General features: G+C 42.6%; 1 protein-coding gene across 8 annotated transcripts in view; it reads left to right on the forward strand.

The window, feature by feature from the left end:
• ECT2L (epithelial cell transforming 2 like) overlaps window positions 1-26,516 on the forward strand; it is a 71,265-nt gene extending 44,749 nt beyond the window's left edge. For 2 of the 8 annotated variants that reach the window (XM_087444190.1, XM_087444191.1), the window contains 10 exons: window positions 1,031-1,156; window positions 6,315-6,401; window positions 9,220-9,434; window positions 10,395-10,542; window positions 12,193-12,266; window positions 12,359-12,515; window positions 13,188-13,253; window positions 14,878-14,966; window positions 23,838-24,010; window positions 25,396-26,516. In XM_087444190.1, coding sequence (XP_087300316.1) covers window positions 1,031-1,156; window positions 6,315-6,401; window positions 9,220-9,434; window positions 10,395-10,542; window positions 12,193-12,266; window positions 12,359-12,515; window positions 13,188-13,253; window positions 14,878-14,966; window positions 23,838-24,010; window positions 25,396-25,523 — 1,263 coding nt within the window. In that variant the 3' untranslated portion in view covers window positions 25,524-26,516. Of the gene's footprint in view, window positions 1-1,030; window positions 1,157-6,314; window positions 6,402-9,219; window positions 9,435-10,394; window positions 10,543-12,192; window positions 12,267-12,358; window positions 12,516-13,187; window positions 13,254-14,877; window positions 14,967-23,837; window positions 24,011-25,395 lie in introns of those variants that run through there. The other 6 variants (XM_004422366.3, XM_087444188.1, XM_087444189.1 and 3 more) reach the window with 5 other exon arrangements.
• The last annotated feature ends 488 nt before the right edge of the window (window positions 26,517-27,004 follow it).

Below are 27,004 nucleotides of genomic sequence, written 5' to 3' on the forward strand. Positions count from 1 at the left end.
CCAGAAGAGTCAGCCCAGTAGCAGGAAGCGGTGAGGAGAAGCAGTGTGAACACACCCCGCCCAGGACAATAGCAGGGCTGTAGGAAGAGGAGATCGTAGGAGTGGAGAACAGTATAGGACTGGGGATGATGCTAACATACCTGAGGCTACACAAGGTCTTTAGTTCTCCGAGGAAAGACTCTCAAAGCCTCCCCTGGAGTAGTTCTGTTTGAGGGTGAGTGTAACAGTGTCTTTGCACGCGCTCTCCTTGTCTATCGTGTTGTCTGCTCTGGTTTCAACATGGCTTCCTGGGTGAGCACCAGACATCTCGGGTCAGCTGTCCGTGTGGGTCTGAGAAGTTACAGTTTCCCGTGCTCTGTCTCCTCTGAAGGCCCAGCTCCTCAGTGCTCTAGCCAACCCGCAGGCAGCCCAGGGATAAAGGCCCTGGTGAGCTCTGCTGATAATATGATCAGGGATGTTCACAGGGACGACCCTGAGGCCTGAAAGATCTTGCACTGACCCCAAACACCAAAGGATTATTAAACGTGTTTGGCGTAGGTGCAGTAAACTTATCGCCACCTGATTATTTTAAATTATCTGTATGATATAGTTCCAGTGGTGCTCAAGCATAGCCTATGAGGGAACCGAGTGTGGGGTCTCCCGGGGTGGTTTCTCGGTGACTGTGCTGCTGGAGCGTCTCGCCCAGGCTTCTTCCCTGTGAGGCGAGGTTCCTCCTGTCCCCTCCTCGTCGGGCTGGGAGGCCCATGTGGGCCACTTTATTCTGAGGATCCTGAGATCCTTCCACAAGACCTTGGCATCCTAACTGGACAGTGACAATGAGTTGAGAACCAAAATTAACTAAAAAGTCCCATTTACTGACTCTAATTGAACAATAGTTACTTTGTTTTCTGGACTTACAGGTTAATTAGGTAGAAAGCTGAAACTCTACCCACAAATGGGTTCTCTTTTCTGCTACACTTTTGTTGGCATGTATTTCAGATGAATGTTTTAAGTACGAATTCTTTTTTTTGGGGGGGGGTGGATTTTTCAGAACAAACCTCTGGAATATTTGTCATATTTTCTGCTGAAGAAATGTAGTAAAAAGAGCGAAGACTTTGAAGGAAATGTTATTCTAACAAAATGTGACCTGAAGGCAACACTCCGTTTATTCACGAAGGTAAAGTTGTCGCTGTGACTTGGTGCTGTGGCTTCACTGCCATTAGACACGTGTGCTTAAGAAATTCATACACAGTCGTGATCATTCTACAGGGAAAGCTTTCAACTTGTCATTTCTCCTAAGAACTTCATTCTCACGGATTATTATAAAAAAGAGTGCTTTGTAGTTTGCTTAAAAGCAAAAGTGGTGCCATGTTGACCAGAGCAGCACCATTTGGTCGTGGGGGAGAATCGCACACTGGCACCTTTTCAGCTGAGTCCTGAGTTAACCTAAAGAGAGTTTTTTTTTTTTCATTTGCAGCCCAGGAAACTTTTTTTTTGTGAAACTAAGAATGGTTCTTTTTTTCTTAGTTGAGATTCAAATTCATAAAAGAAAAAACAAGTGGGTTTGAAGCTAGTTGTTCAGCTTGACTGACTATGTTCAGAATCCATACATTCTTGGTTAAGTGAAATAATCAGGATTCAGGAAACACTGCAAATTGCATTCTCACTCAGAAAGCTGATTTCTCTGAAAATGTCATTTTATGCCAACAAGGCACCTATCCTTGGTGACTGAAGGCTTGGGATTCCACCCCTGAAGCAAGCTTACCATGGAGACTGTTAGTAGTTCCCCCGCAGGTGAGCCATTTGCTCCCTATTCACCTGATGATCTGGAAGCTTCCTCAACACTTCTTTAGAGGAGAGCAGGGTGCAGGGATGGGCGGACAAGGAGGACCCCTGGCGGCAGCGTCCCCTCCTCCAAGCTGCCCCAAAGTTGTTCAGCAAAATGAAAGGCCTGCAGTTATGCAGACCCACCCTCTCCTGTTCCCAGAGCATGCCCCTTAGTCGAACCCCCTCCCCCCAAGCAGCTTGTTCTTCCCAGCCACAAGCACCCTGCCTGAGAGGAGCCTTAATAACCCCCTTTCTGGGGACCTCTAGGCCCTGTGTGGTCAGAGCCTGTTTCCCTGCTGCTCCACCCCTCAGTCTGTCTTGTCGGGAGACACTGTGGACCACGTGTTTGTCAGCGTTCTCCAGAGAAACAGAACCTATAGGATGTGGATATATGTGTAGAAAGGGACTTTTTTATAAGGAATTGGCTCATGCAAGTATGGAGGCTGACAAGTGCTAGGTCTGCACGGTGAGGAAGCACGCTGTGGACCCGGGAAGAGCTGATGGTGTAGTTCCAGTCCAGAGGCAGGAGAAAGCCAGCATCCCAGTGTGAAGGCTGTCAGGCAGGAGGAATTCTCTTTCATTTGCAGGAAGGTCAGGCTTTTTGTTCTAGTCAACCCTTCAACTGGTTGGATGAGGCCCACCACCTTAGGGAGGACAATCTGCTTTACTCAGTCTACCAATTTAAATGTTAATCTCATCCAAAATCACCCTGACAGACACATCCAGAATAACGTTTGACCAAATGTCTGGGTATTCCATGGCCTAGTCAAGCTGACATATAAAACTAACCATCACAAAAGACTTCTTGGGCAGAGGTCAAATCCCCATCTTCCCAATTCAGTTCCCTAAATATTTATAGGAACCAGCCATGTGGTGGGCATTGCCTTAGGCCCTGGGAATAGATGTAAAATGAGACACAGTACCTGCCTTGGAGGTGGATGAGATCTACACATAAATAGATGAGCAGCGTGGTTGGTTCCTGTTAGCAGAATGCAGGAGGCATTGGGGGCCCCAATGGGGATGGGACCAGGAGGGGATGGGGACACCAAGGCGGGTATTTAATCCAGATTCCCTTTCTGCTTCTCAGAGTCCTTCTGCTTTGTTATGGCAGCCACTATCTCTCTGAGATTCTTGAGCATTGTTCTCCCTGAAGCGTGGATGTAGTCTCCCCCATCCTTCAGCCAGTGAAAGCCTTGACAAATAGGACCCAGGGCCCCAGTCACACTCATTTTCCATCGGTTCACTAAAGGGAATGTTACTGCCAAAAAGCGGGGTTCTTCTACTCCCCACAAGACAAGCCAACAGTCGAGAGCAAGGAGGTAGGAGAGAAAGGTGTTTTTTACAGCTTGCCAGCAAGGTGGAAGATGGGGGGACTAACGTCCAGAAGAACCATCTTAAAACTACAAAATCTTGAGGCAGTTATATAGGGCAAATGGGCTGAAAAAGCAGGTCTTGGAATGTCGACCATCTGGTGTTGCAGACCTTGAGACACCATATCATCTCTTCTTTCTGTCACTGGTGATGGATACCAGCATAGGGCTTTCTTCCCGGAGGTCGGTACCTTCCAGAGAAGACTTAAAGAACAAAGTTATTGCCTTATTGCAACAGTGAGGTTTACTTGTAAACTGGGGCCATAAAGCTAACAGAGCATGCGTGTCCCCTGGAGACAGGTGCTTAATTATCTAGGCTACGTGCAAACTAAAGCGTCTTTACAGGGGCTGTCTGGAGAGTCAGGGTCATACGTAGTTCCGACGTGGTTTCCCTCCATAGGATGGCTTCCCCTATGCCAACTTTTGACTGTGCCTCTGTCAGTCAACTCAGTGGTGCTAACAGGAATAATCAACATGTAACCACATTACACACGCTCCAAATTCTTCCCAAGTCCTTATGACTTCTGGGTCTTTCTTGACTCCCTGTGGACCTTACTGAGGTTCTTCCATCCACCAGGACAGAGGGTGAGGCTGTCACCCTGACCATGGACATACAGACCCCGGAAATGCCCCTCTTTGGAGCAAGAAAACTTGAAGAAAGCAGTTGAGACAGAGCTATAGGTGCTTCCTCCTCTGAAGTGTTGATTTTACATTTGAGAGACCTGTTCTTGGTGAGAACCCTTCCTGGAATTTCTGACGTCTGGAAGAAGGGCCACTTAGAACATTTCCTCTCAAAGACACTGTCATTCTTTCCTCTGCCAAATAAAATCTACACTGAGTTAAGTCTTTTCAATCTGCTGTTGACCTAAACGTCAAATCACTTTAATAAAATAATGCAGCAAGTTTGGGCTTAGGGTTGCCTCATTGCTGAAATCAGGCCTGCCAGTGTTACATCACCTGCCTGTAATAAAACTACAAAAATGTGAAACTCCTTAATGCCCAGGAATTTCTTTGATACGTATATTTTTTAATCAAACTAGAAAAAATATGTTAGATTCTTATTTGGTTTTCTATTATTTAACTCTTAAGAACTTGTGCACAAAGCCCATGAAACAGAGTTGAGGACCCCAGGAGGAAAAACCACAGCTTAAATGTAGGTGCTGAATTAGGATAAAATAGAGAAGCTGAGTTTCTGCACACATTGGGGTTTATTTTTAAACCTGTCAGTATTCATCCAGAAGAGCACACAAACTCACAGCCACAGGAGTGGACAGTAATGGCTTCTACTGAGATAATTGCTTTAAAGACCCTTACGTAGGGGCTCATGTAAGAGGGCTTGTCTGCCAAATCCAGAACTGGATACACATACACACATATGTATATACATGTATACAGATAGATACACGTATAGAATTCTCTGCATCTATCAATCAATTTATCATTCATCTATCAATCATTTATCATCTATCTGTCAATCATCTCTATCAATCATCTACCTACCTATCACCTATCTATCCATCTATCTATCATCTATCTTCCTGTTGTCTATCAACCATCTATCCATCTATCATCTATCTATCAATCTATCAATCATCTATCTATCAATCTATCATCTATCTATCATCTATCTATCTACCTACCTATCGTCTATCTATATCTATCTCTCTATCTCTCTATCTATCAATCATCTATCTATCATCTATCAATCATCTATTTATCAATCTATCATCTATCTACCTATCATCTATCCATCTATCTGTCTACCTATTGTCTATCTATCATCTATCTATCTTCCTATATCTATCTATAATCTATATCTATCTATCTATCTATCATCTATCTATCATCCATCATCTACCTATCAATCATCTATCTATCATCTGTCTATCAGTCTGTCATCTATCTATCTATCTATCTACCTATCATCTATCTACCTTTCATCTGTCTCTCTCTCTCTGTCTTTCATCTTGCTGCCCCGTCAGGCCTGACTGGATCTGTGTGCTTGTAGTGTTTACACTGATTTGGATTCTCCACTGTTTGGGTTCTCTCAATCTTGGGCCAGACAGTTTGAGTTTAATTTTTTGTCTGCAACCACTTCTGCCTACACAACTATTGTTGTCACCACTGACCGGTTGAAGTTATCATTTTTCTATATAAATAATCAGCATTATTATTTTTTTGAAAGAAGAGAATGTTTCACTCATAGAAATTTTGAATTATTTTGTCAAAATTCAAAGTAGAATTTTTTCCCCTAACACAAGTATAAATACTTGCCAGGCTGACATGGGACAGCACGATGGGGGAGACCAAACAGTGAAGGGAAGACTCTGGAGCCGACGTGAAGTGCTTAGCCATCAGGAGTGGCTGCAGATACACAATAAAAATTCGTTTTTGCCTGAGCAGAGTAAGGCAAAAGGAATCTTGGTCACAAGCGGACCTCAGGGGGTTGCCGTAGGGAGTCTCATCTTTGAACGGGAAGGGCAGCAGGAATGACCACTCAGCAGCAGCTTTCGGCACAAATGTGGGACAGTCACTCCTCTGCTTGAGGGAACCTGGGAGGCTGCAGGCAGCAGAGGCGGCCATTCTTTGTTGATGTGCTAATGTATATGGAAGCCACAAGAACAATTAACAAGGTAAAGTGAAGGAAGAATAAGCCATATTTAAATGTGGAGACAGACAGGTCTAGAAATGGCGCGTGAGTTGTTTCTGACACATTTTCATTAGGTGAAGAAAGGGATGAATTTTAGAAAGTGCTGTGAGCTTTTTCTTCTGGCTTCTTAAAAGTAAGAAACCTATTTGCTCTCAAGTGACGAAAAACAGAGCAGGTTCCTTGAGCCTGTGAGGAGGTGCTGAAGAGCAGTATCCGTCCCCCGGCTCCCAGGGAAAAGCGGGATGCCCTGAGTGTAGTTTCTCAAGAATAACGTAGTTCAGAGTAAGCTAAACGTTATTTTTTAAATCATAAAATTTGATTTAAGAGAGGCATCAAATTTGTCAAGTGCTTAATTCATTGTGTCTGGAGAATATTGTGATTAGGGCTAAAAGCAGATCTCCTGAGAGCCTCCTGCAGGCACAGCCCTGACGGGGCGCTCACAGGTCCCAAGTCCTGCCTTCAAATAATCGTCTGCACTTAATCCTCAGGAAAGAAATGTTATGGAAGACAATCCTCAGGACAAAAAGTCAAGTCTCAGCCAAAGTGATCCAAATTTTGAGGTGCTGGTTCAGCTGGTAAGCCAATTATTACATAGTAAAAATTTTCCATTTGTTTTGCTCCTGACAAAAAAAATCTTCAGCTTTTTTTCTGGTTAGTTCTTTTTTCTTGCAAGTTTCCCTTAGGGGAAAAAAACCCCAAATACAGTTGGGGGAATCCAGGTGGTAGATTTTTCTTTTGAGAAAGCCCTAGACTGAAGGAAATTGAGCCAAGAGGATGGAGGGGCAACATCTTGGCAGCAAGAGCAATCTCTATGCCGCTCCTCGGTTTTCCATTATGACACCAGGACAGCATTTACAGAAAGGGCACGTGGACACAGAGGCTCACCATTTCCAACTGACCCACCAGCTTAGACCCAATTCAAACATGGTGTCTAATCAGTATAACTTTCAGGGGTCTGTCTTTCCATGTAGAAAGGGGAGTGCGTGGAGGAGGCTGCCAGATAAGCAGAGGGTTGGTCCTGTCCTGCCCTAATACATAGCATGCGCGTGCTGTTTCCATTTCTTGAATACATGCACACATTTATTATCATCACATTTCTTTCTCAGAATCCTGTAAAGTAGATGTTAGTAACCACATTTTATGGATGAGGAGCTAAAGTTAGAAAAGTTAAATGACTTCCCTAAGGTCAGACACCTGGAAGAAAAAGAAACTTGAATCCTGCAGGGCTGCACCCAGCCCCACTGCGCTGGGCAAATCCACCACTGCAGACAGAGCAGACCTCGGGTTTGCGGGCGTGGTGCTCACTCACCCCGAGTGCAGCCCCAGGATGACAAGGAGGAGCCTTTACACAGGGCAGTGGATGTGATGCCATCTCATCTGGCCGTTGATAGTAACACCTGACAACAGTTTTAAGACAACAGTGAACAGTTTTACAACTGAAACCTTAAGTCAAAATGATTATAAAGGTTGGATAACTCCAATATTAAAAAAAAAATGTACGTACATACCCATAAAAATATAATATAGGTTGCAAGCGAACTGCCAAGTGAGATGCAGATGTAGTTTTTTTTTTTTTAAAGATTTTATTTATTTTTTTTCCCCCCCAAAGCCCCAGTAGATAGTTGTATGTCATAGCTGCACATCCTTCTAGTTGCTGTATGTGGGACGCAGCCTCAGCATGGCTGGAGAAGCGGTGTGTCGGTGCGCGCCCGGGATCCAAACCCAGGCCGCCAGCAGCTGAGCGCGCGCACTTAACCACTAAGCCACGGGGCCAGCCCGCAGATGTAGTTTTAATTGTGGATAAGTCTAAATAGGCATTATATACAGGCCATGTGTTTGAAAGATAACACTTAACCAAGAATAGTGCGTTTATAGTATTTCAAACAGAGTGAGTTTTCTCATTTTTCCCTTAAATTACTTTTTACATTTAACTTTTAGTTCATGAGATTATGGTTGACTTATTTGGGTGAAGGTCACATGGCATTACCCTTAGTCTTGTCTTATTTTATTTGGGGCAGTATGGGGCAAACTCGGGGCTGGAGGGCACAGAGGAAATGGTGTTCTAACAGTATTAACAGTTCTAGACTCAAACACAAGGCCACTGAATTTTAAAAATTTAAATATTGTAATGGTTTTCTATTATAAACACACTCATTTTATAATATTTGAAAAGTACAGAGAAAATAAAAAGAATTGCCTAGTCCCAGTAATGAAAATTAATTTCTCCATATATGAGTGCAGCACACACAATATCAGGATTGTGGATATTGGTGGCTTCCTCTACACCAGTGTGTGATTTTCCCTTCTGCATTAGAAAATAAAACAGGACTTTGAAATCTAGAAGACACAGGACGTCTGGCTCCTGCTCCCCAGGAGGGTCCACAGTCCCCAGTCAGCACCTTTCTCACAGCACATGTGAGAGAGGAGCGTGAGTTTCAGTATTTCGTTATAAGCCAGTGGGCAGCAAATCAGCTGACGACGAAAGGACCAGCTCATTTCAGTTCTTCTGCCTGCAGGGTAATTGGGAACACTGCTGGGAAAGGAACTAGGAAAATGAGTAAGAGGGGGCAGCTCAGAGTCACGTCCACGAGGGCCAGACCCTGTGTCCTCGTCACTGAGTGACCAGCAACGAGCACTGACCCTGAACCAGCCCTTGATGGGCAGATGGATGAAAGTCAGGTCTCAAAATGCTCCCGTCAGGATTCAGGAGTAAAAGTCCGTTTTCTGCTACGGCATCAGGTGCCTGATGTGAGGGCTACCTGGTGATTCTGGGGACAAGGATGGTCAGCGGGGTCCTCCCTAGTCCCCTCTCAATGTTCCCGCTACCCTGCGTATCACAAACCAGAAAGGGGGATCTGAGAGTGACTGCCTGATTGCTCACTGCTTCCTTTTCTCCATCTCTGTTGACATCTGGCTTTTTGAGTCTGTAAGCCTGGAAAGACCAGCCCTGGCGGTCCAGTGGTTAGATCCGGCGCTCTTACCTCTGAGACCGGGATCGTGTCCCCGTCAGGGAACCACACCCCCCGTCTGTCTGCTGTCACACTGTGGCGCCTGTGTGTTGCCGTGATGCTGAAAGCTAGGCCACTGGGATTTCAGATACCAGCAGGGTCACCATGGTGGACAGGTTTCAGTGGAGCTTCCAGTCTGAGACAGACTAGGAGGAAGGACCTGGGCACCCACTTCCCAAAAAGTGGGGCTTGAAAACCCTGTGAATAGCAGCAGAGCATTGTCTGATAGAGCACCGGAAGGTGAGGGGATGGCGCAAAAAGATGGCAGGGTTCCCTGTGCTGTCCACAGGGTCACTAGTTGTCGGAATCCTCTCAATGGCACTAACAACAGAGCCTGGGAAGAGTCGTTGCGCTGTCCCTACAAGTTCTTAATGCTTTTTTACAGGAGAGAAAGCTCCAGATGGATTCAGCCGAAAAGCGAACTGGAATTGTCAGGGAGCTCTTACAGAGTGAGAGAAGGTACGTGCAGACGCTGGAAATCGTGAGGGACGTTTATGTAACGCCACTGAAAGCAGCACTGTCCTCAAATCGAGCAATTCTGAGCGCCGCAAACATCCAGAGCATTTTCTCTGATAGTCTGCGGATTTTAAGTCTCAACAGGTAAGCCTTGAATACGTATTCAAGGTGGGAGTGGTGGAAGGAATCTACAATTAATTGTTTGAAAGCTGCACAGAGGCTTGGTCATTCCCTGCCCCCTTGGGACCCTGATCATCTCACAGAAGAGAGAGGATTCTTGCCACTGGGCTGCAACCAGGAGTGATGATTCTCAGGGGCTTCTCCTGGCCTCCATTCAAAGCCACTGTACAAGGAGTGGAGTTCAGTGCCTGGGGATTCCGTATTTAATCTACTGTTCATGCAAAAGACAGTGGGAAGGAGAGCCCTCTGGGGCTGTTCTTAATCAGCAGTGTTTAGTCGAGCAATGGGAAAGGAACCGAAGGAGTCACTGAGATTAAATCTCTAGGATACTAGAATTGCTTAGAGGACCCGTGGCTGGGGGTCAGCTTGATAACAGCGTGTGTCGGGTGTGTAACAGTAACAGAGAAGTGATCATCTGCGCCGTGGCGAGTGGACAAGCTGTGCTTGTGCTTCTGCTGGTAACTCTCCGGGTGACTTGTGACAAGTTCTTCACCCTCACTGGGCCCCAGCTCCCACAGAATGAAGAGGTTGGACTAGGCCTCTGACAGCTGAATGAGGGAGTAATCCACCGGGACATGGGTCGAGAGAGGGTTATGGCACTCGCTGCTGAAGGAAGTTGAGCCCTGTCCCCTGAGGACTGTAAGAAGCTTCACCTGCCTGCCTGGCTGGCCTTGAGGGAATGGGATAGTGAGGCCCAGCCCCTGGAGGCCAGCCTGGGCTTCCGACTCTGGGAACTAAGGGGAAGTCAACTCCTCCTGTCCTGTCAGATCTGCACTGCCTTGTGTCAAGACAGAAGTATTGGGCAAAAGCTCTGCCATCGATGACCAGGCTGGAACAGGCTGCAGTAATGACAGTTAATTTGTTTTTGAAGTTTGTAGGTCATCACTGGGCAATATTTCATGGTCATGCTTTTCTCATTTGCAGGCAGTTTCTAGGTAACCTGAGAGACAGACTACAGGAATGGAGCCCAGCTCACTGTGTGGGAGAAATATTCATAAAGTTTGGGAACCAGTTGAACACATACACCAATTTCTTCAACAATTACCCTATTGTTCTGAAAACGATTGAGAAGGTAAACGACTGAGTTACCATCCAGGCATTCCGTAGACTTTCTGAGCTTGAAAGGACGTTTTGGGTGGATTGCAAAGGACTAGAATTACTAGGAAAGATTCCTTCTCTCCTCTTAGCTTCTAGGTCTCCCCCAGCTTACTGTGAGCTCCGTGAGGATGGGACTCCGACTTGTTTGATCTTGTATCCTAGGGGCCAGCACAGTGCTTTACACACAAGCAACTGGCTGTGGGACTGAACTAGTCCTTGTACAAATTGCAGACTTTCATCTGCCCCATTCACCCTGTGGCTCAGTGACAGGGAAGTGGTTAACAATTAGGTAGAAGCAGGATCACAGGCTCTGATTCCCTTGGCCGCCGCAGGCCTGTGTGGCCTTAACAAGTTCAGCTCTCTTACGGAGAAAAGGAATCAATAATCCATATGTTTCTTGGAATAAGGACACTCAATCTGTGGGATCTCACTACGAAATAAGGAATTTCTTTCTCACATTCCTTAGAGATTTCGTGATAAGCAATTTTCCCGTCGTGACTTATGCCGTATGCAGTCTGAGCAGGAACATTCAGCTGCCTTCTGCATCGCTTGCTGCTCTTGTTGAGATCTCTTCTGATGGCAATAAGGTCCCTCTTTCTTCCTTCCTCAGTGTGTATCAAAAGTAGCAGAAGAGGCTACCTTGCGACACGGTGTCGCACTTCTGCCAGTGTCCACTGTGCCCCCTTTGGCTGTGTCCCCTGTCTGCACTGAGGCCCTGGAGGGAAGGCCTGGGGCTGGGAGGTCTCTGGATGATTCCTGACCTCAGACGTCTCCTTTGTAAACTCCTGCCCCACCAAGGGAGTTTAAACACTGCTGGACCACTCAATTATGTGCAAGTTCCATGAATCAGGCAATTCCATAGATCTGACCTTTAGGCCAAGGATCGGAGCCAAGTGTCACGTATCATCATAAACAAAGTGGTGCCAACATTTTTATAGTTATGGATAATAATGATATCTATTTCACTAGCATAGGGTGTGCATGTAGGTCCTCAATAAATGTTAGCTATTAATATTATTAAATCAGTGAATATTTGATTTCTAGAAATTAGCAATCCTGGCATCTTTTAGGCATGTATGTACTGAGAAAAATGAGGTAACTTCTAGGGTGCTCCACTGGTGACGAATGAACACATTTTAACACAGGCATTAGGTACAGGGAAGCACTTCTATAGCGTCACTGTGGACAACGAGAGTAACGTGGTATTGCAGGTGAAAACCGTTAGCTGTTTCTTACTCTAAGGAAACAACGTCTGCCATGTAACAGGCACTTATGGATAGGATCCCCCACCACAAGAGTCAGGCATGAAATCCCTGAGCAAACCGAGGCTCAGAGAAGGTGAATAACTGGACGAGGTCACACAGACTTAGATAAACTAAATTAGAATTCCAGTTCTAATCCAGGCCCACCTGGTTGCGAGGTCCATTCCCATTTGTCTACACTGGTTAAGTCAATGAGTAGGTTAGGGTCATGGCATGATTAACACACTACACTCAGGATGTCAGTGGCACCAAGAGGACTCAGGACACTGTGGCCAGAGGTGGATCACGCTCGCCTGGTGGGACGGAGCGTTCTGCGGCTGACCTACAGAGCAAAGTTGTGACAGTGTAATGCCCACCTTCAGTGCAGAGAAATGATGCCAGCGTTCCGAGCTTTCCTGAAGAGGCGTGACCACACTGTTGTGACGAACATGCTGAGGTGGGTTCTGAGGCAGAGCACAGCCAGGGCCCCCAGTCAGGGCATGCTTGACCTTCAGGAGACTGGGGTTCCCTTCCCTGTGCCTCCTACAGCCTTCCGGAGCTGCTTCTGTACCCATCCCGAAGATTTGAGGAATATCTTAATCTTCTCTACGCTCTGAGGCTTCATACCCCTGCAGAACATGTTGACCGTGGTGACTTGACCACTGCAATTGACCAAATCAAACAATATAAAGGTTATATAGATCAGGTTGGTCGTTGATAAAAATGCTACAGTGTTTTGTGGTACTCTGACTCCAAGATCCTGAAATACCTTACCTTCTTATGGTGTTCTTTTGTTCAAACAAAATCTTTCATCCTTCTAATGCGAAATCACTGTGTTCAGTGATTTTGAGCACTAAGGGCATCTATTCCAAGCCAAACAACATGAGACAGAATATTTTCAGACATCTGTATAAGTACAATAAAACCTTTGTTAATATGACAGTTTGAAGAATAGAGTATTTGGATTGATTTTTCTAAATAACTAAAAGAAAAAAAACTAAAATTCTTTGTTTCTGAAAGTACTTCTTAATGTATTAATTAACTTTCGTGCCTTAGTATGTACAGCAATCATAATTATTCTCTGAAAGAGTTCAGCATCTTGGAGTACAGTACTGTCATTCTGAAAATATCCCTAATGTGCATACTGCAGGGGTGTCCGGGCTGTGTAAACTGATAACACATTATGCCCAGAAGATGCTTTTTGAATAGTCTTGTCACTTGCCTCTTCGTTTTAAAACATTGGGTATGTGAAATTGAGATTCTTATAGTTTATAAAAATACCAAGCCTGGTATCAAGTGCCATAAAATATTTTAAATCTATTGTTTATGTATAAAAATTTCATAATTTTAGTTTGCCTAAAATCACTTTGTTTTCTAGATGAAGCAAAACATCAATATGAAAGAGCAGCTGTCAGACATACAGAGAATCATCTGGGGATGCCCTGTACGTATTCTGATATACTTGCTACGTCTCCTGCTCATGAATGTAATAACCTCAAGTCATTGGCAAAAGGAGACTTGCAGGTTTCGGTTCAGCTTACATCTGTTGAATACCTGCTGCATGCCAGGTGCCGAGCTCCCACATTTCACATCCGTGCCGTCTGCAGATATGCTCTATGAGAAGAGGTTCACATGGGCTTCACACCATCCCACGGCTTTTCCGCAGTCTCAGCTCCTTGCTTGTGCCGCTGTGATCATGACCCCTCTGAGGAACGGGGCCATGTCTCCTGCTGTTTTATATCTCCCTGCACTTAGCACTAATGCAGGATGCTGAGGCTGAGGCTATCTCAAAAAATCTTAGAAGTCTCTGCTGGCTGTCTGTTCCCTACAGAACACTATCTGGTCCCGTTCTACCTGCTCTCTTTCTGCCTTGCTACCACCTTATGATCAACCACACTGGTCTACTCACAGTTGTCCAGTAACGTTGGTCTCTCCTCACACGTTTGTGCTTGGCCTATGCTCTTCCTTCTCGGAAATTGCCCTTCTTTCCTACTCCACTGGATAAACTCCTGTTCATCCTTTAAAAATCCAGTTCAATCATCATCTTCCTTTTAAAGTTCCCCCGACATCTCCCGCCGTGAGTTCCCCCTTCCTAGGTATGCTGCAGCACCCTGAACACCTGTCACATTTTATTGCCCTCCTTTACCCCTGGGTTGGGAGCTCCATCAGAAACTAACTGTGATTTACTTGTCTTCTAGTGTTTGGTATATAGGAGGAGCTCAATGTATGAGTTATTTTGAATAAAAAAGTATCAATTGATTGGAAATGTTATTTTTATTTTGTCAGTTGGGGAAGAAAGATGGAGTTGTTTTGTCAGAATTTAGATCTGCACATTTTGGTAGGGAAAGAGAAGTGGAATTGACTGGATTACAAAATGGCACATCTTGGCTCTCACAGAGTCCACAGAACTTATCTCTGGGTCACTGCTCACACCAGTGACCGTCTCCAGGGCTAGAGGAGCACAGGGCCAACTTCTTAATTTGTAACAATCCACTCACTTTCTGTTCTTGATAGACCCTTCTAACCCACCCCCACCCTACTTTATTTTTGATACTAGGAAAGCATTTATAAATAAAACAATAATTTCAGTAGTTTTTTTTTGTTTTCTGTGAGGAAGACCAGCCCTGAGCTAACATCCAATGCCAATCCTCCCCTTTTTGCTGAGGAAGGTTGGCCCTGGGCTAACATCTGTGCCCATCTTCCTCTACTTTATATGGGATGCCGCCACAGCATGGCTTGACAAGCAGTGCGTCAGTGCATGCCCGGGATCTAAACCTGTGAACCCTGGGCCGCCGAAGCAGAGCGAGTGCACTTAACCGCTGCGCCACTGGACGGGCCCCGTCAGTAGTTTTAAAAATTAGACAACATCCTTAAATAGTTTTCATGGTCAATTCTGTGGTCTTTCTAAGGAAAACTTGTTTTATAAACAATGAAAACATTTGCTTTTTCATAATTGAACTGAGTTCTCCTCAACACTTGCATCTTCTGGGACATAAAATTGTTCTGCAGTGGTGGGACTTATTTTTAACCATTTATGCACGTTTCTAATTTTGTTTTTGATTTCATAGACTATATCAGAAGTAAACAGATATCTGATTAGGGTCCAAGATGTAGCCCAACTTCACTGCTGTGATGAGGACATAAGTTTCTCTTTAAGGTAAACATTTAACCATCCTATGGCTGTGACTGTGTCTTACTCGTCTAGTACGTAGCATCCAGTACAATGTCTGACATATCGTAAATTGACGATAAATCTTTGTGTTGAACTGAGAAGTTACACACACATCTCTTTGAGATAATGTCAGATGCTTTATGACCTTACTCACACTCCAGGCAGCTACTGGGTAGAATGGGAGAAAATAAATTGTCTTTGCCAAGACCACACACTCCACAGAAACAGGAATTCTGAAGGTTGGTCACTTTCCTACTGAGAAGAGATCCAAGTATTGTGAGATATCACACTAATGATCTGCTTGACTGTAAGAAATAGAAGACCAGTTTATTATCCTCAGACAGTTATTGAGGTCAGAGAGAAAAGCTCTCACCATAAGACCACGATTATGCTGAGGTCTCACCATATCCAGTTTGCATAGTGCTCATGATACTGAGCAATGGGCTCCCTCTGCTCACTGCAATCTGAGCCAATTAATCACAACAAGTTAGAGATCAAGAAATGAAGTATAATTAGATGAACTGGCAAATCGGAAGACAGGTGACTAATGTCTCAAAGACCCATCTTCCAAGATTACAGAATCTTGAGGCAGTTATATAGGGAAAATGGGCAGTAAGGAGGGGGTCCAGGGATGTTGGTCTCCAGGCATGATGGGCTCCAGTTATCACATTGTTCCATTCTTCTGTCAGCTGTGATGGATACCTCGTAGCTGTGTTTCTGCCTGTGGTCAGCCTGTCCCTGGAGAGAAACTCAGAGAACAAAGTTTTAATTTATCAAGCTATCAGGGAGTACATAGGTAAGCGGAGGATTTTTTTTAGGGTACGTGCAGAGCAGCGAGTAGTAGCACAGAGGAGGGGCTGGGGCCATTTAGTGTAACAAGATGGCATCACTTATGCTCACTGACACTCACAGTAGTGTAAAAACCAAAGATGAGAGGGTGCCAATTTCCATAAGCTAGCATCCTCTCTCCTCCTTTAGAACAAGGACGGGCAAACTTTTTCTGTAAAGGGTCAGAAGGTAAATATTCTAGGTCTTGCTGGCTAAATGACCTCTGTGGCACCTACCTAACTTTGCCATTGTAGCTCAAAAGCAGCTACATAAATGACACAATACATGACAAATAATACAATCTTCATAAACAGTGCGGTACGTAAAGGAACAAGCATTGCTGTAGTCCAATAAAACTTTATTTACGAAAACAAGTGATGGGGCCCTAGTTTACTGATCCCTGCTTTAGAAAATTGTTTGCGAAACCGTGTTCTCAGTATTAATGGCAAAGATGACAACTCAAAAAATAGCAACCAAATAGAGAGGGATTAACTCCAATAAAAGAAATAAAAATTGATTTGTCTGCCATTTCGATGACTATTTCAGTGAATGTTTCCCAAGGCCCAGGGTAGGGGAATAGTTGGAAGAAATCAGTCCCCTCACCTCTATCCCCACTGAGAGTGGATCTTAAACGAAAATCAAATCAAACAAGTGTGTCACTTTTCTCGCTGTCACTGTTTTTTTTTTCTTTTGTTGTTTTTGGTCAGTAGCAATAGAAATGAGCTACAGTGATAGCTTTGGAAATTAGCTACCAAACCAGCAATTCTGAACCCAGTGGTGTAGCAGGAGACATGCTAGGGAATATTCCAGTTTTTTTTTTTTTTTTTTTTTTTAAGATTTTATTTATTCAGTTTTTTCCCCCCAAAGCCCCAGTAGATAGTTGTATGTCATAGGTTCACATCCTTCTAGTTGCTGTACGTGGGACTCGGCCTCACGTTGGACGGAGAAGTGGTGCCTCGGGGCGCTCCCGGGATCTGAACCTGGGCCGCCAGCATCAGAGCGCGCACACTTAACCGCTAAGCCACGGAGCCGGCCCATCCAGTTTTTGATTATTAGAATTTATTTTACCTTCATATATTCATTCTCAAACACTGTTCCTTTATGTATGTCTGAGTTTCTGACCTACAAAATTTACTTTTTCTCTGAAGGACGTCTTTTGACATTTCTTGCTGGGGGGGCGGTTTGGGGGGGACTACTGGCAATGAATTTCCTCAATTTTTGTTTGTCTGAGGGTCTTTATTTCTGCTTCACTTTTGAAAGATAATTTTGCTTGCTACAGAATTCTAGGTTGGTGGGTTTTTTCTTTCAACACTTATTTCACTCCACTCTCTTCTTGCTTGCATGGTTTTGGAAGAGACCTCCAATGTAATTCGCATCCTTGTTCCTCCATAGATGAGGTGCTTTTTTTGTTCTCTAGGTTCTTTCAAGATTTTATCTTTGTCTTTGATTTTCTAGAGTTTGAATGTGATATGCCTAGGTGTAGATCTTTTGGTATTTATCCTGCTTGGTATTCTCTAAGCTTCCTGGACGTGTGGTTTGGTGTCTATCAATAATTTTGGAAAATTCTCAGCCATTTTTACTTCAAATATTTCTTCTATTACTTTTTCTTCTCCATCTGATGTTCCCATTAGACATATGTACACTTTTTGCAATTGTCCCACATGTCTTGGATATTCTGTTCCTTTCTTTTTCAGTCTTTTTTTCTCTTTGCTTTTCAGTTTGGAAAGTTTCTGTTGACGTATCTTCATGCTTTCCTTGGCAATGTCCAGTCTGCTGATGAGCCCATCAAAAGCATTGTTCATTTCTGTTACACTGTTTTCTTTTTTTTTTTTTGTTAGGAAGCTCAGCCCTGAGCTAACATCCATGCCAATCCTCCTCTTTTTGCTGAGGAAGACTGGCCCTGAGCTAACATCTATTGCCAATCCTCCTCCTTTTTTCTCCCCAAAGCCCCAGTAGATAGGTGTATGTCATAGTTGCACATCCTTCTAGTTGCTGTATGTGGGACGCTGCCACAGCATGGCCTGAGAAGTGGTGCGTCGGTGCGCGCCTGGGATCTGAACCCGGGCCGCCAGCAGCGGAGCACACACACTTAACCACTAAGCCACGGGCCCAGCCCCTGTTACACTGTTTTCGATTTCTAAAATTTCCTCTTAATTCTTTCTTAGTTTCCATCTGTTTGTTTATATTACCCATCTGTTCTTGCATGTTGTCCACTTTTTCCATTAGACTCCTTAACTTATGTATCATTGTTATTTTAAATTCCTGTTCTGATAATTCCAACAACATCCCTGCTGTATCCGAGTCTGGTTCTGATGCTTGCCCTGTCTTATCAGACTGATTTCTTGCCTCTTACTATGCCTTGTAATTTTTTGTTGAAAGCTAGACATGATGTATTGGGTAAAAGGAACGGAGGTAAATAGGTCTTTAGTGTGAAGTTTTCTGTTTATCTGGCTAGATGTTAACCTGTGTTCACTATTTGTTGTAGCCATGGTGTCAGAGGCTACAATTTTCTCTGGTATTCTTGTTTTTGTCTCCTCTATTGTCATTGGGTTTCCCTAGAGATCCCTTAAATAAGGCCTGAGCCTTGTAGTTCTTTTTAGCTGTAATCCCTTGCTATTATAAGGAGTCCTATTGATGTGGTAGTAAGATGGGAGAGGAGGGGAAGTGTGCTGTAGTCCTAGGATTAGGTCTTAGTTTTTTAGTGAGCCTGTGAACCCTGCCTATGACCTTCACAAGTGCCTCTCAGCTTTTTTTTTTCACCTCTAAGATGAGACAGGAAGGCTAGAAGGAGATGGAGCTGGGTATTTCCCTTTCCCCTTGTTGGTTAGATTCTGCTAAATAGTTTCCTTTGAGGGCAGGCCTTTGCTAAGGAGAACAGAACTCTCTGGGCATGTTTCAGAATGGTTACTTTTCCCCTTCCCATTAGGAAGAGTGAGAGGATTTTTCATAGATCTTCACAGTGAGAACATGTTGGGACTCCTTAAACTATAACTCATGCAAGTTTTATGCAAGTGGGGAGGGGTGAGTCCCCCTAAGGCTAGGCCTCCAGGAGTTTTTCATCTCTTAAACTAGTTCAGTCTCTAGCAATTAGTCGTGACTTCCAAGCCTTTTACATGTCCAACCAGAAACCAGAAGTCTCAATTATTAGAATTTAGGCTTCTGTCTTCAGTATTTGAACAAAGAGTACGTTTGGGAATTTGAAGATAATGGAATACTAAATTATTTTACACTCTAATCATGAGGTACATTTATATTTAAATAGGCACTAACTCAGTGATGATTTGTGAAATAATAAATGTAAATGTAATTTTAGATTAATATTTGAATTTAAGTAAATGCAAAACAGGTTCATATTCCAAAAGATATTACAGAAAATTTAGCCAGAAACCTTGTTTTAGAAAGTTTAGAAAGTCACTTAAAACCCAAGAAATGCCATCCCCATGACTTCCATTAGGGATTGCTCACTTAGTGGAAACTCCGCTTACATTTATACCTGTAATACCGAGCCCATGAGTATCAGGCTTAACAGTTTACCATATATTTTAACTTCTCTCATTTTATATAATCATTACAATCACCTGGTGAGGCAGGTGGGCCTGGAACCGTGTTATGGGTGGGGAATCAGAACTTAGGTAAGTTGTCTGAGGTCACAGAACTAACAAGTGCTGGTCTGGAATTCAACCAGTGCCTTGTCCACTGATTAGACCAGCAGGTGGAAAGATGAACTGAGTCTTTCTCATAGGAAACTCACAAACACGGCAACAAGTACTGAACAAATTACTAATAAACAAGAGCTGTGACACAGAAAGAACAAGTGAATATTTGCACTATAAATGAAAAAATTTACTCTGGAGTAGAGGTGAAGTCATAGAGTCATTTTAGAGCTAGGAAATGTGGAGGCATTTGTCCCCCTGTGGACACAGCCCACAGAATTTTGGTATGCTAAGCTTCTATGATACTTTTATATACCTTGTAACTTTTATAATATTGTTTTTTAGAAACACTACTTTTAATTTATGTGACTTTAAGCTTGCTGATTTTTAAGCATGTTTTTGTTTTTCTTCCAATGGGGTTTCACCAAAGGTGCAAAAGTGGACCCTCTAGGGCTGGTGAACAGAGGCCTGGCCTTGAATCACCAAATGGAGGCATCCACTTCTCAGACCTAGAGTCCTCTTGAGGAAAAATCTTACTACCCTGACAAAAATGCATACTGTAAACTTTCCTTTTAGCCTTACCCAAAGGGGCTTACAGTCATTTACCAGGCACCTATGCACCGGAGAAGGGAAACATCCAGACTTCTCAGGGGTACTGGACTCTGGCTCTGAATTGACTCTTACCTTGGGGACACAAAAAGCCACTATGACCCACCAGTCAGAGTGTGGATGGCTGGAGCTAGGTCTCAGGTCAGCTCACAAACCTATGGCTGGCGGTTGTCTGTTTATGCCAAAGGTTGTGTCCTGAAAATTAACTTAAAGTTTTATTTAGTTATAGAAGTTGGGTACTTTGTCTTGTGGGCTGGGTAATGCAATAGTTAACAACAAAACATTTTTAGAAAGGTGTTAAGAATTTAAACTATAGTAGACCTGTTCCATTTTGCTGAGTCATTGAACCTATTTGTGACTAAGAAAAGAAATCCTACCCAAGTTCAGGGCAAAAACTCTACCCTTGCAATTGGTTCTTTTGAATGTGAGCAGAGTGGCTTTCTGAAACCCTCGTAGGAGCCATAGATTCCACTTCAGCTCCTCCATTATGTCAATATGAAAGGTGAAATTATTTGCTTTTACATATGTAGAAGAATTAAGTTTTTAAAAAAAGGTTCTGGTGTTTTTTGTCTTTGGATGAAAATTGTTGGAGATCATGGGGGCTTAATTTAGTAAGAGGCTTTTGAAAAGCTTTTTTCTAGATAAAACTGAAATTTATATATATTTTAAATAGCACTCTCATAATCAGATTGAAATAACAAAAGCCTCTGTGTGCGTTTACCTTTCCCTCCTTCATGCCTTCCAATTACCAGTGGCCTCAACTCCAAGTTCATGTGCCTGCTCCTTCCCTTCGTGGGCCAACAACTCACCTGGTCTGAGTGGGTCACAAAATTGGAATTCTTTTTCATTTACCTCTACTCTTAATGTTGTCCCTTCCAAGGAAAAAACTAAACACGTATTTAGCAAAACAAACACCCCTTTCAAAGCCACTTCTTTAAAGCTCCCTTGTAGGCACATACCCTGATAATTCAGATAAGACAGCAGTTTTAGTACAGCTGTTAAACATTTTTCTAAACTGGCAGAATAGTAGAAATAATTGCTCTTATCAGTGATATGGTAAAAATATTGCCCAGTAAGGGGCAAGAATATGGGTGGCGTTCCTTTGCCTGTTTAAAGTGGCCATGCACCACGTATAGCCCATTACACACACACTGAAAATGCACCCTTGCCTGCTTCCTCTCTCCCTCACCCCTAGTTCTATATGCTTCATTATTGTCAGGATAACCTACCCACTTGATCTAGAACACTGTTTCTTGCAAGATATCAGTATATGTGAAGCATTACACTCCTTCCAGCCTAAATTGTAATCACCTAGAGACGGGAAGGAAATGTGTGAAAAAGGAAGAGTTGGCTCTGGTGATTGGGTACCACTGCCTTTCTGTCTTATCACACTTAACCTGTACTTCCCAACACTCTCCAAAGGGCTGAACCTGAAGTATAGTACACCTTAAAAATGTCTTAACTCCCTGACCCAGTCCTTTGCCCAGCTCATAGGCATGGTTGTAATAAGTGACTCAAGTGCCTCACTTCTCATAGTGTGGTCTGCATATCAGCATCACCAGAGAGCGGTCAGAAATGCAGAATCTCAGGCTACTCTAGCTCTACTGAACCAAAATTTGAATTTTAACAAAATCTCCAGGTAAAAAGCAGGTGAATCCTGATGTGAATCCAGGGAACTCAGATGCACATTAAAGTTTGTACTATGTACAAGTCAGAGCCATTATCAAATAAAGTGGATTCTAAATGTGAATTATAGCGGCTTTAATGGAGAACAATCTGGAAGTCTTTGATAAAAATACGTAAACCCTTTGACCAACCAGTCAAACCCTTTGACCTACCCTTGGGAATCCTATCTGACAGAAATAACATGTAAGGATCCGTTTATTCCAACATTGCTGGTAGGGGCAATAAAGAAAGAACAAACGAAAGGAGGGGCAGATGGAGGGAAGCAGGGAGGAAAAAGACCCAAGTCTGTAAACCAAGCAAATGTCATCAGAAGGGGAAGAGTTGAATAAATGATGGTCCATCCACACTATGAAGTATTATTTAGCCAGTAAAAACAATGAATTAAAGCCATACCAGTTAACTTGAAGTGATTTCCATTGCTGAGTGAGAAAAGCAGGAAAAAAGTATGGATAATATTACCATTTTTTGTAAAATAATGGCAACCTACCTGTAATGTGTTTATGTATATATGTGTGAGATTACCTGAGCAGGTAACAAAAGTGGAAAGATATGTACTAGTTTGGTAACTTACGTGACCTGAGTGGAGGGAGGAGGGAGCCAAGCAAAAAGAAAAAACGGAACAAGAAAATACACTAAAAAAGCCAACTGTATCTACTGATGGCACTTTAGCATTTATGTAAAATCATATGTAGATCTAAAGTGACAATTTAAAAACTAAACAAAAAGATGGTAAAGATAAAAAATAAAAGACTTCCTTTGAATAAGCCAGTAAAGTGACTTCCTTCCTTAGAGTAACTTCCTGAGGGTTGCTTGATGCTTCCAAGAGAAAAACTCTTGGTTATCCTCCTATCAAAACATTGAGCTTGCTTCACTTAACCACTGCTGTTTGGGGGGGCATGGGGACATGAGGTGGGGGCATGGGGACATGGCGGGGCATGGGGACATGAGGTGGGGGCATGGGGACATGAGGTGGGGAATGGGGACATGGGAGGGCATGGGGACATGAGGTGGGGGCATGGGGACATGAGGGGGCATGGGGACATGAGGGGGAATGGGGACATGAGGGGGCATGGGGACATGAGGTGGGAGCATGGGGACATGAGGTGGGGGCATGGGGACATGAGGGGGGGCATGGGGACATGAGGGGGGGGCATGGGGACATGAGGTGGGGGCATGGGGACATGAAGTGGGGGCATGGGGACATGAGGTAGGGGCATGGGGACATGAGGGGGGGCATGGGGACATGAGGTGGGGGCTCCCCCAAGCTCCTCCCCAGCACGTGATGCTTTTTGCTTGATGCTCTGCTGAGTACTCACGCAAGATAGCCCATACCAGAGTACAGCGAAACCTACCAAACATGGTGACCTGGCTCTGACAACGGACCAGCAAAGAGGGTATAGATGGAGGCTGAGGACACATTTTGCCCGTTGATAAATAAGCCCACAGTTGACCATGGTAGCAACCTCAGTGAAAATGAGGAGCTATTTAATTCTAATCTTTCATATTGATGAAGTACATTGTTACCTATTAATCTCCCTCTGATCAAAGTTTTAGAAATGTTTCTATTTATTTCCTACCTAGTTAAATGCTTTTCTTTTCCCTGCTTTCTACTTACGACACCTTGTGCCACATTGGTTCTGGTGTATTTTTCTACCCCAACCTGTTACCCTTAAAGATGAGACCAAATACAACAAAAACTTATTTTCCCCAGACTGCCCAAATACAGCAAACACAAAATGCCAAATTTGACAAAAATTTAAAAACACAGCTTCAGCGTGATTCATGTCATAAAAGAAGGAAACGTCAACGTCCATTCCCCCCCCCACTGACTGAATACTCGTCCAATGGACAAGCTCAAACCACTCCACCAGGAAACTTGAGACCCACCCACAGCATTGGTCTGAGAGACAGAGAAGGGATTTTTCACACCAGGAAGATCATACTGAGAACTTCAAAGAGCCATTCCAAAGGTCTGTAGCAGGGAGAACGCCTTGACTACTGGCTTCTCAGTGTAAAGATAAAAGCACATATGGATGCATATGGAACCCTTCTAAAGCTCCCCCTTCTCCATTTAACACAGGCTCTATGAACACACCCGCGATCTCAGTCTTTTTCTCTTCAACGATGCACTGCTCGTTTCTAGTCGGGGCACATCTCACACTCCATTTGAAAGGACATCAAAATCAACCTACCAGTTCATTGCGTCAGTGGCCCTTCACAGGTTACTAGTAGAAGATATTTCAGACACCAAACGTATGTATTTTCCTTCCAAGAGTTAAATACCTTTAGAAAGCTATATTATATAAAGCTCGTTAACTATTAAAATAGAAAAGTAGGAAAAGGACTGGAATTATAATTTTCCAGCTTGCAAATAATTCCCCAAATGTTAGGATTTCATTAATGTAAACTCTCATCTACCTCTGAAATAGCAAAAGAAAGGACTGCTGGCAGTGTCAGACACACACCCTAGACTAATACTAGGAAAACAGCTTTCAAAAATCACAAGGGGAGGCACGACCCTCACATCATCTTGGAGTTCTCTGAAGCAGTTGCACATGAGCTTGAGCCCCCAACCGCTACTCCATACTGCTTGTAGGTGTTAGTTTTAGACTTTTATCCATTAATTTTCCATTCTACTAGGACAAGTGATTATTACAGATTTGACTGTACCATTTCTTCCTTAAGTTCATATTTAAATTGGGAGTTCTATAAAGGAATCAACAGATTCGCAAAGGATGTTTAGTAACTTAAACATTTCATTCATAATAACTTGAACAGAAATATCATGTTACAAAAAGAAATCCTACTTAAACCTACTGTGCCTATTTTTAGTTATTATCCTGCACTCTACTTCCAACCTTAAAAGGATCCATATCTCTTTCCTGTATTTGTTAGGCCAGACCACCTAAATGTAACGCCTCTCATTCCAATATTTCTTACTGCATGTAAAGGCAGGACTTAAGGGTAAAGCTGGAACCAAGAGCTCAGAGAAGGACCTAATCTAAAAAGGGCTGCTTCCCATTAGCATAAGCCCCATTTTAAATCTGAGAAAAAATGTGAAATACTTCCACTCCAAAGTCAAACTCAGGTAAAATGGGCTAGTCACCTATAACCACTGGGTATGGTTAAAGTGTGTATGACATGTCTCCTTTCAGCTCCCTTTAATCAGCTCTGCCCTACGTCAAAACCCCATTAAGTAACCTGATAGACCGTGGGCACTCAGCTAAAGAGTTGGCTTAATTCTGTCATGGGCCCTCATACCAAGGTTGTCTAGGCCTCACTCTCACCATCTCTATCTACAATAGCGATTAGTAAAGACCCTTATTGATTCCAGGTCCTTCTGGAGTGGCTGAGCCAAGGAATTACAGAACATTACATCATCTGTCACTTAGTCTTTAAAGATAACTGCTAATTACGATTAAACAATTATAAAGACAAGATCATTTTAGATTATATTTGAATTATTCAGTAATTTTAGGAAGTTATATTCTAAACTGGATTTGTATTTGTTTGAATCCCTTTCTAGTTTTCCAAAAATTCTTAAAGATGAGTTGGTCAATTCTTGAATATTAAAACATTTTCTCTTTTTCTTTTGTTACCTGCAAAGATTAATTAGTGTATCTCAAATATTTTTACAGATATCAAGAATGCATTTATTCTTCAGGGTCCACAATGTGAATGGATTTGTGCTACAGAGGTCGAGGAGGATAAGTTCCTGTGGCTGTCAGTCCTCCAGAATGCAATCAGAAGTAGAATGGAGACATGAGACGTGACTAGAGAACACTGCAGGTGCCAGTTCTCCCTGCGAGATGACCCAGACCACAGCATGTATTTCCTGTTCTGGAAGAGCCAGTAAAAGCAGGATTACTTGTCATGGATGATGGGAGGATGAAGTTGGATGACCCATAAACTTCTTCTTAACTTTTAAACTTTATCATCTATGCTCAATTATGTGAAATGTACAAGAAGAACAGTTTGAATCCAAAATTTTGAACCACTTCTTTTGGTAGTTATTTTTCATGGACAGTATCATTTAGTTATTTGATGAAACCTAAGACAGAATGAGGATATTGTGTATTTAAAGTTTTCTTTTATGATCTAATGAAAAATAAAACCAGAATGAAAAGTTTCTTAAATAAGTCTAGAGAAACATTTTAATTTGTTGGTGATTTACCAATCATCTTTAACACTTTCATGAAATAATTATTGATTTAAAAATATGTATAAGAAATATAAAAGGCAATTTACTCAAAAACTTGTCACATATATCCTTAATATAAATGTACTCCTCCAGAGAGCATTAAAAATGTACCACCACAAAGCACTAAAACATTTTCTGCAATATTTAAGTGTTCTTGGGTTGCATAATTAAATTCCTAGACCTTCCAAACAAGAAGCTTTAAAAATCTGTGACATTATTAAATTACAAAGCTACTGGGAAAAAAAATTTTTTTTAAAACAAAGATAAATGGGAATCTAGCAAAACTTGCCTGTAATGGAATTTAGCTGAATAAAAATGAAGAAATTAAGACAATTCTGTTTTAAAATAGAGAAACAGCAACATAGGTGTTGAGTAGTTTTCTGGGCCTTTAAATCCTTCATCAAATTATTTAACAAACTGAAGCTATAACCTGTTAGCACTTGGAAACTTTAGCTGATGTATGCAGAAGTGACAATATGTTTACTTAGTTAATGGCAGATAAAAGTTATATTAATCTTAGAAGCTTTCGGTTGTCAGTTTCCTTTTTGCTTCATGTTTTCCTTTAAAGTAATGAAATTTACTAGTACAGTAGAGGATTGTGAACTAGGCTGTTTTAAAGATTTTCTTTTTTTCAACACAAAAATACAAATTCCTTCTAATTCTTAAAAATTTAAGTTTTTGTTAGAAAATATACAAAAGTTAAAATACTGTGCTGTTTTATTAATGTAAAATCACAGTTCTGATTCTGTCATGATATATCCGTGCAGCTTAATAGCTATAATCCCACAGACAGAATAGACATTAAAGGGAGTATCTGCTGTTAGTCAGCAATGAATGCAAATTCACAAATGTGATCAAAACGTATTTATCACATAACATAAAACAAATCCTAAGACAGTATCACCCTGAATAGGGCACACTTCAGAAACTCTGTTAATAGGAAAAACCTGTCCATATGGCAAAAGCATGAGTGACAAGATCGCTGAAGGTAAACTAGAAATCTTAAGGAATTTCCATTTATGCTGTGAATAATTAATGTCCTCAGA

The sequence above is a fragment of the Ceratotherium simum genome, chromosome 19, assembly GCF_057802395.1.
Source record: "Ceratotherium simum simum isolate JZ-2026a chromosome 19, ASM5780239v1, whole genome shotgun sequence".
Classification (NCBI taxonomy): domain Eukaryota; kingdom Metazoa; phylum Chordata; class Mammalia; order Perissodactyla; family Rhinocerotidae; genus Ceratotherium; species Ceratotherium simum.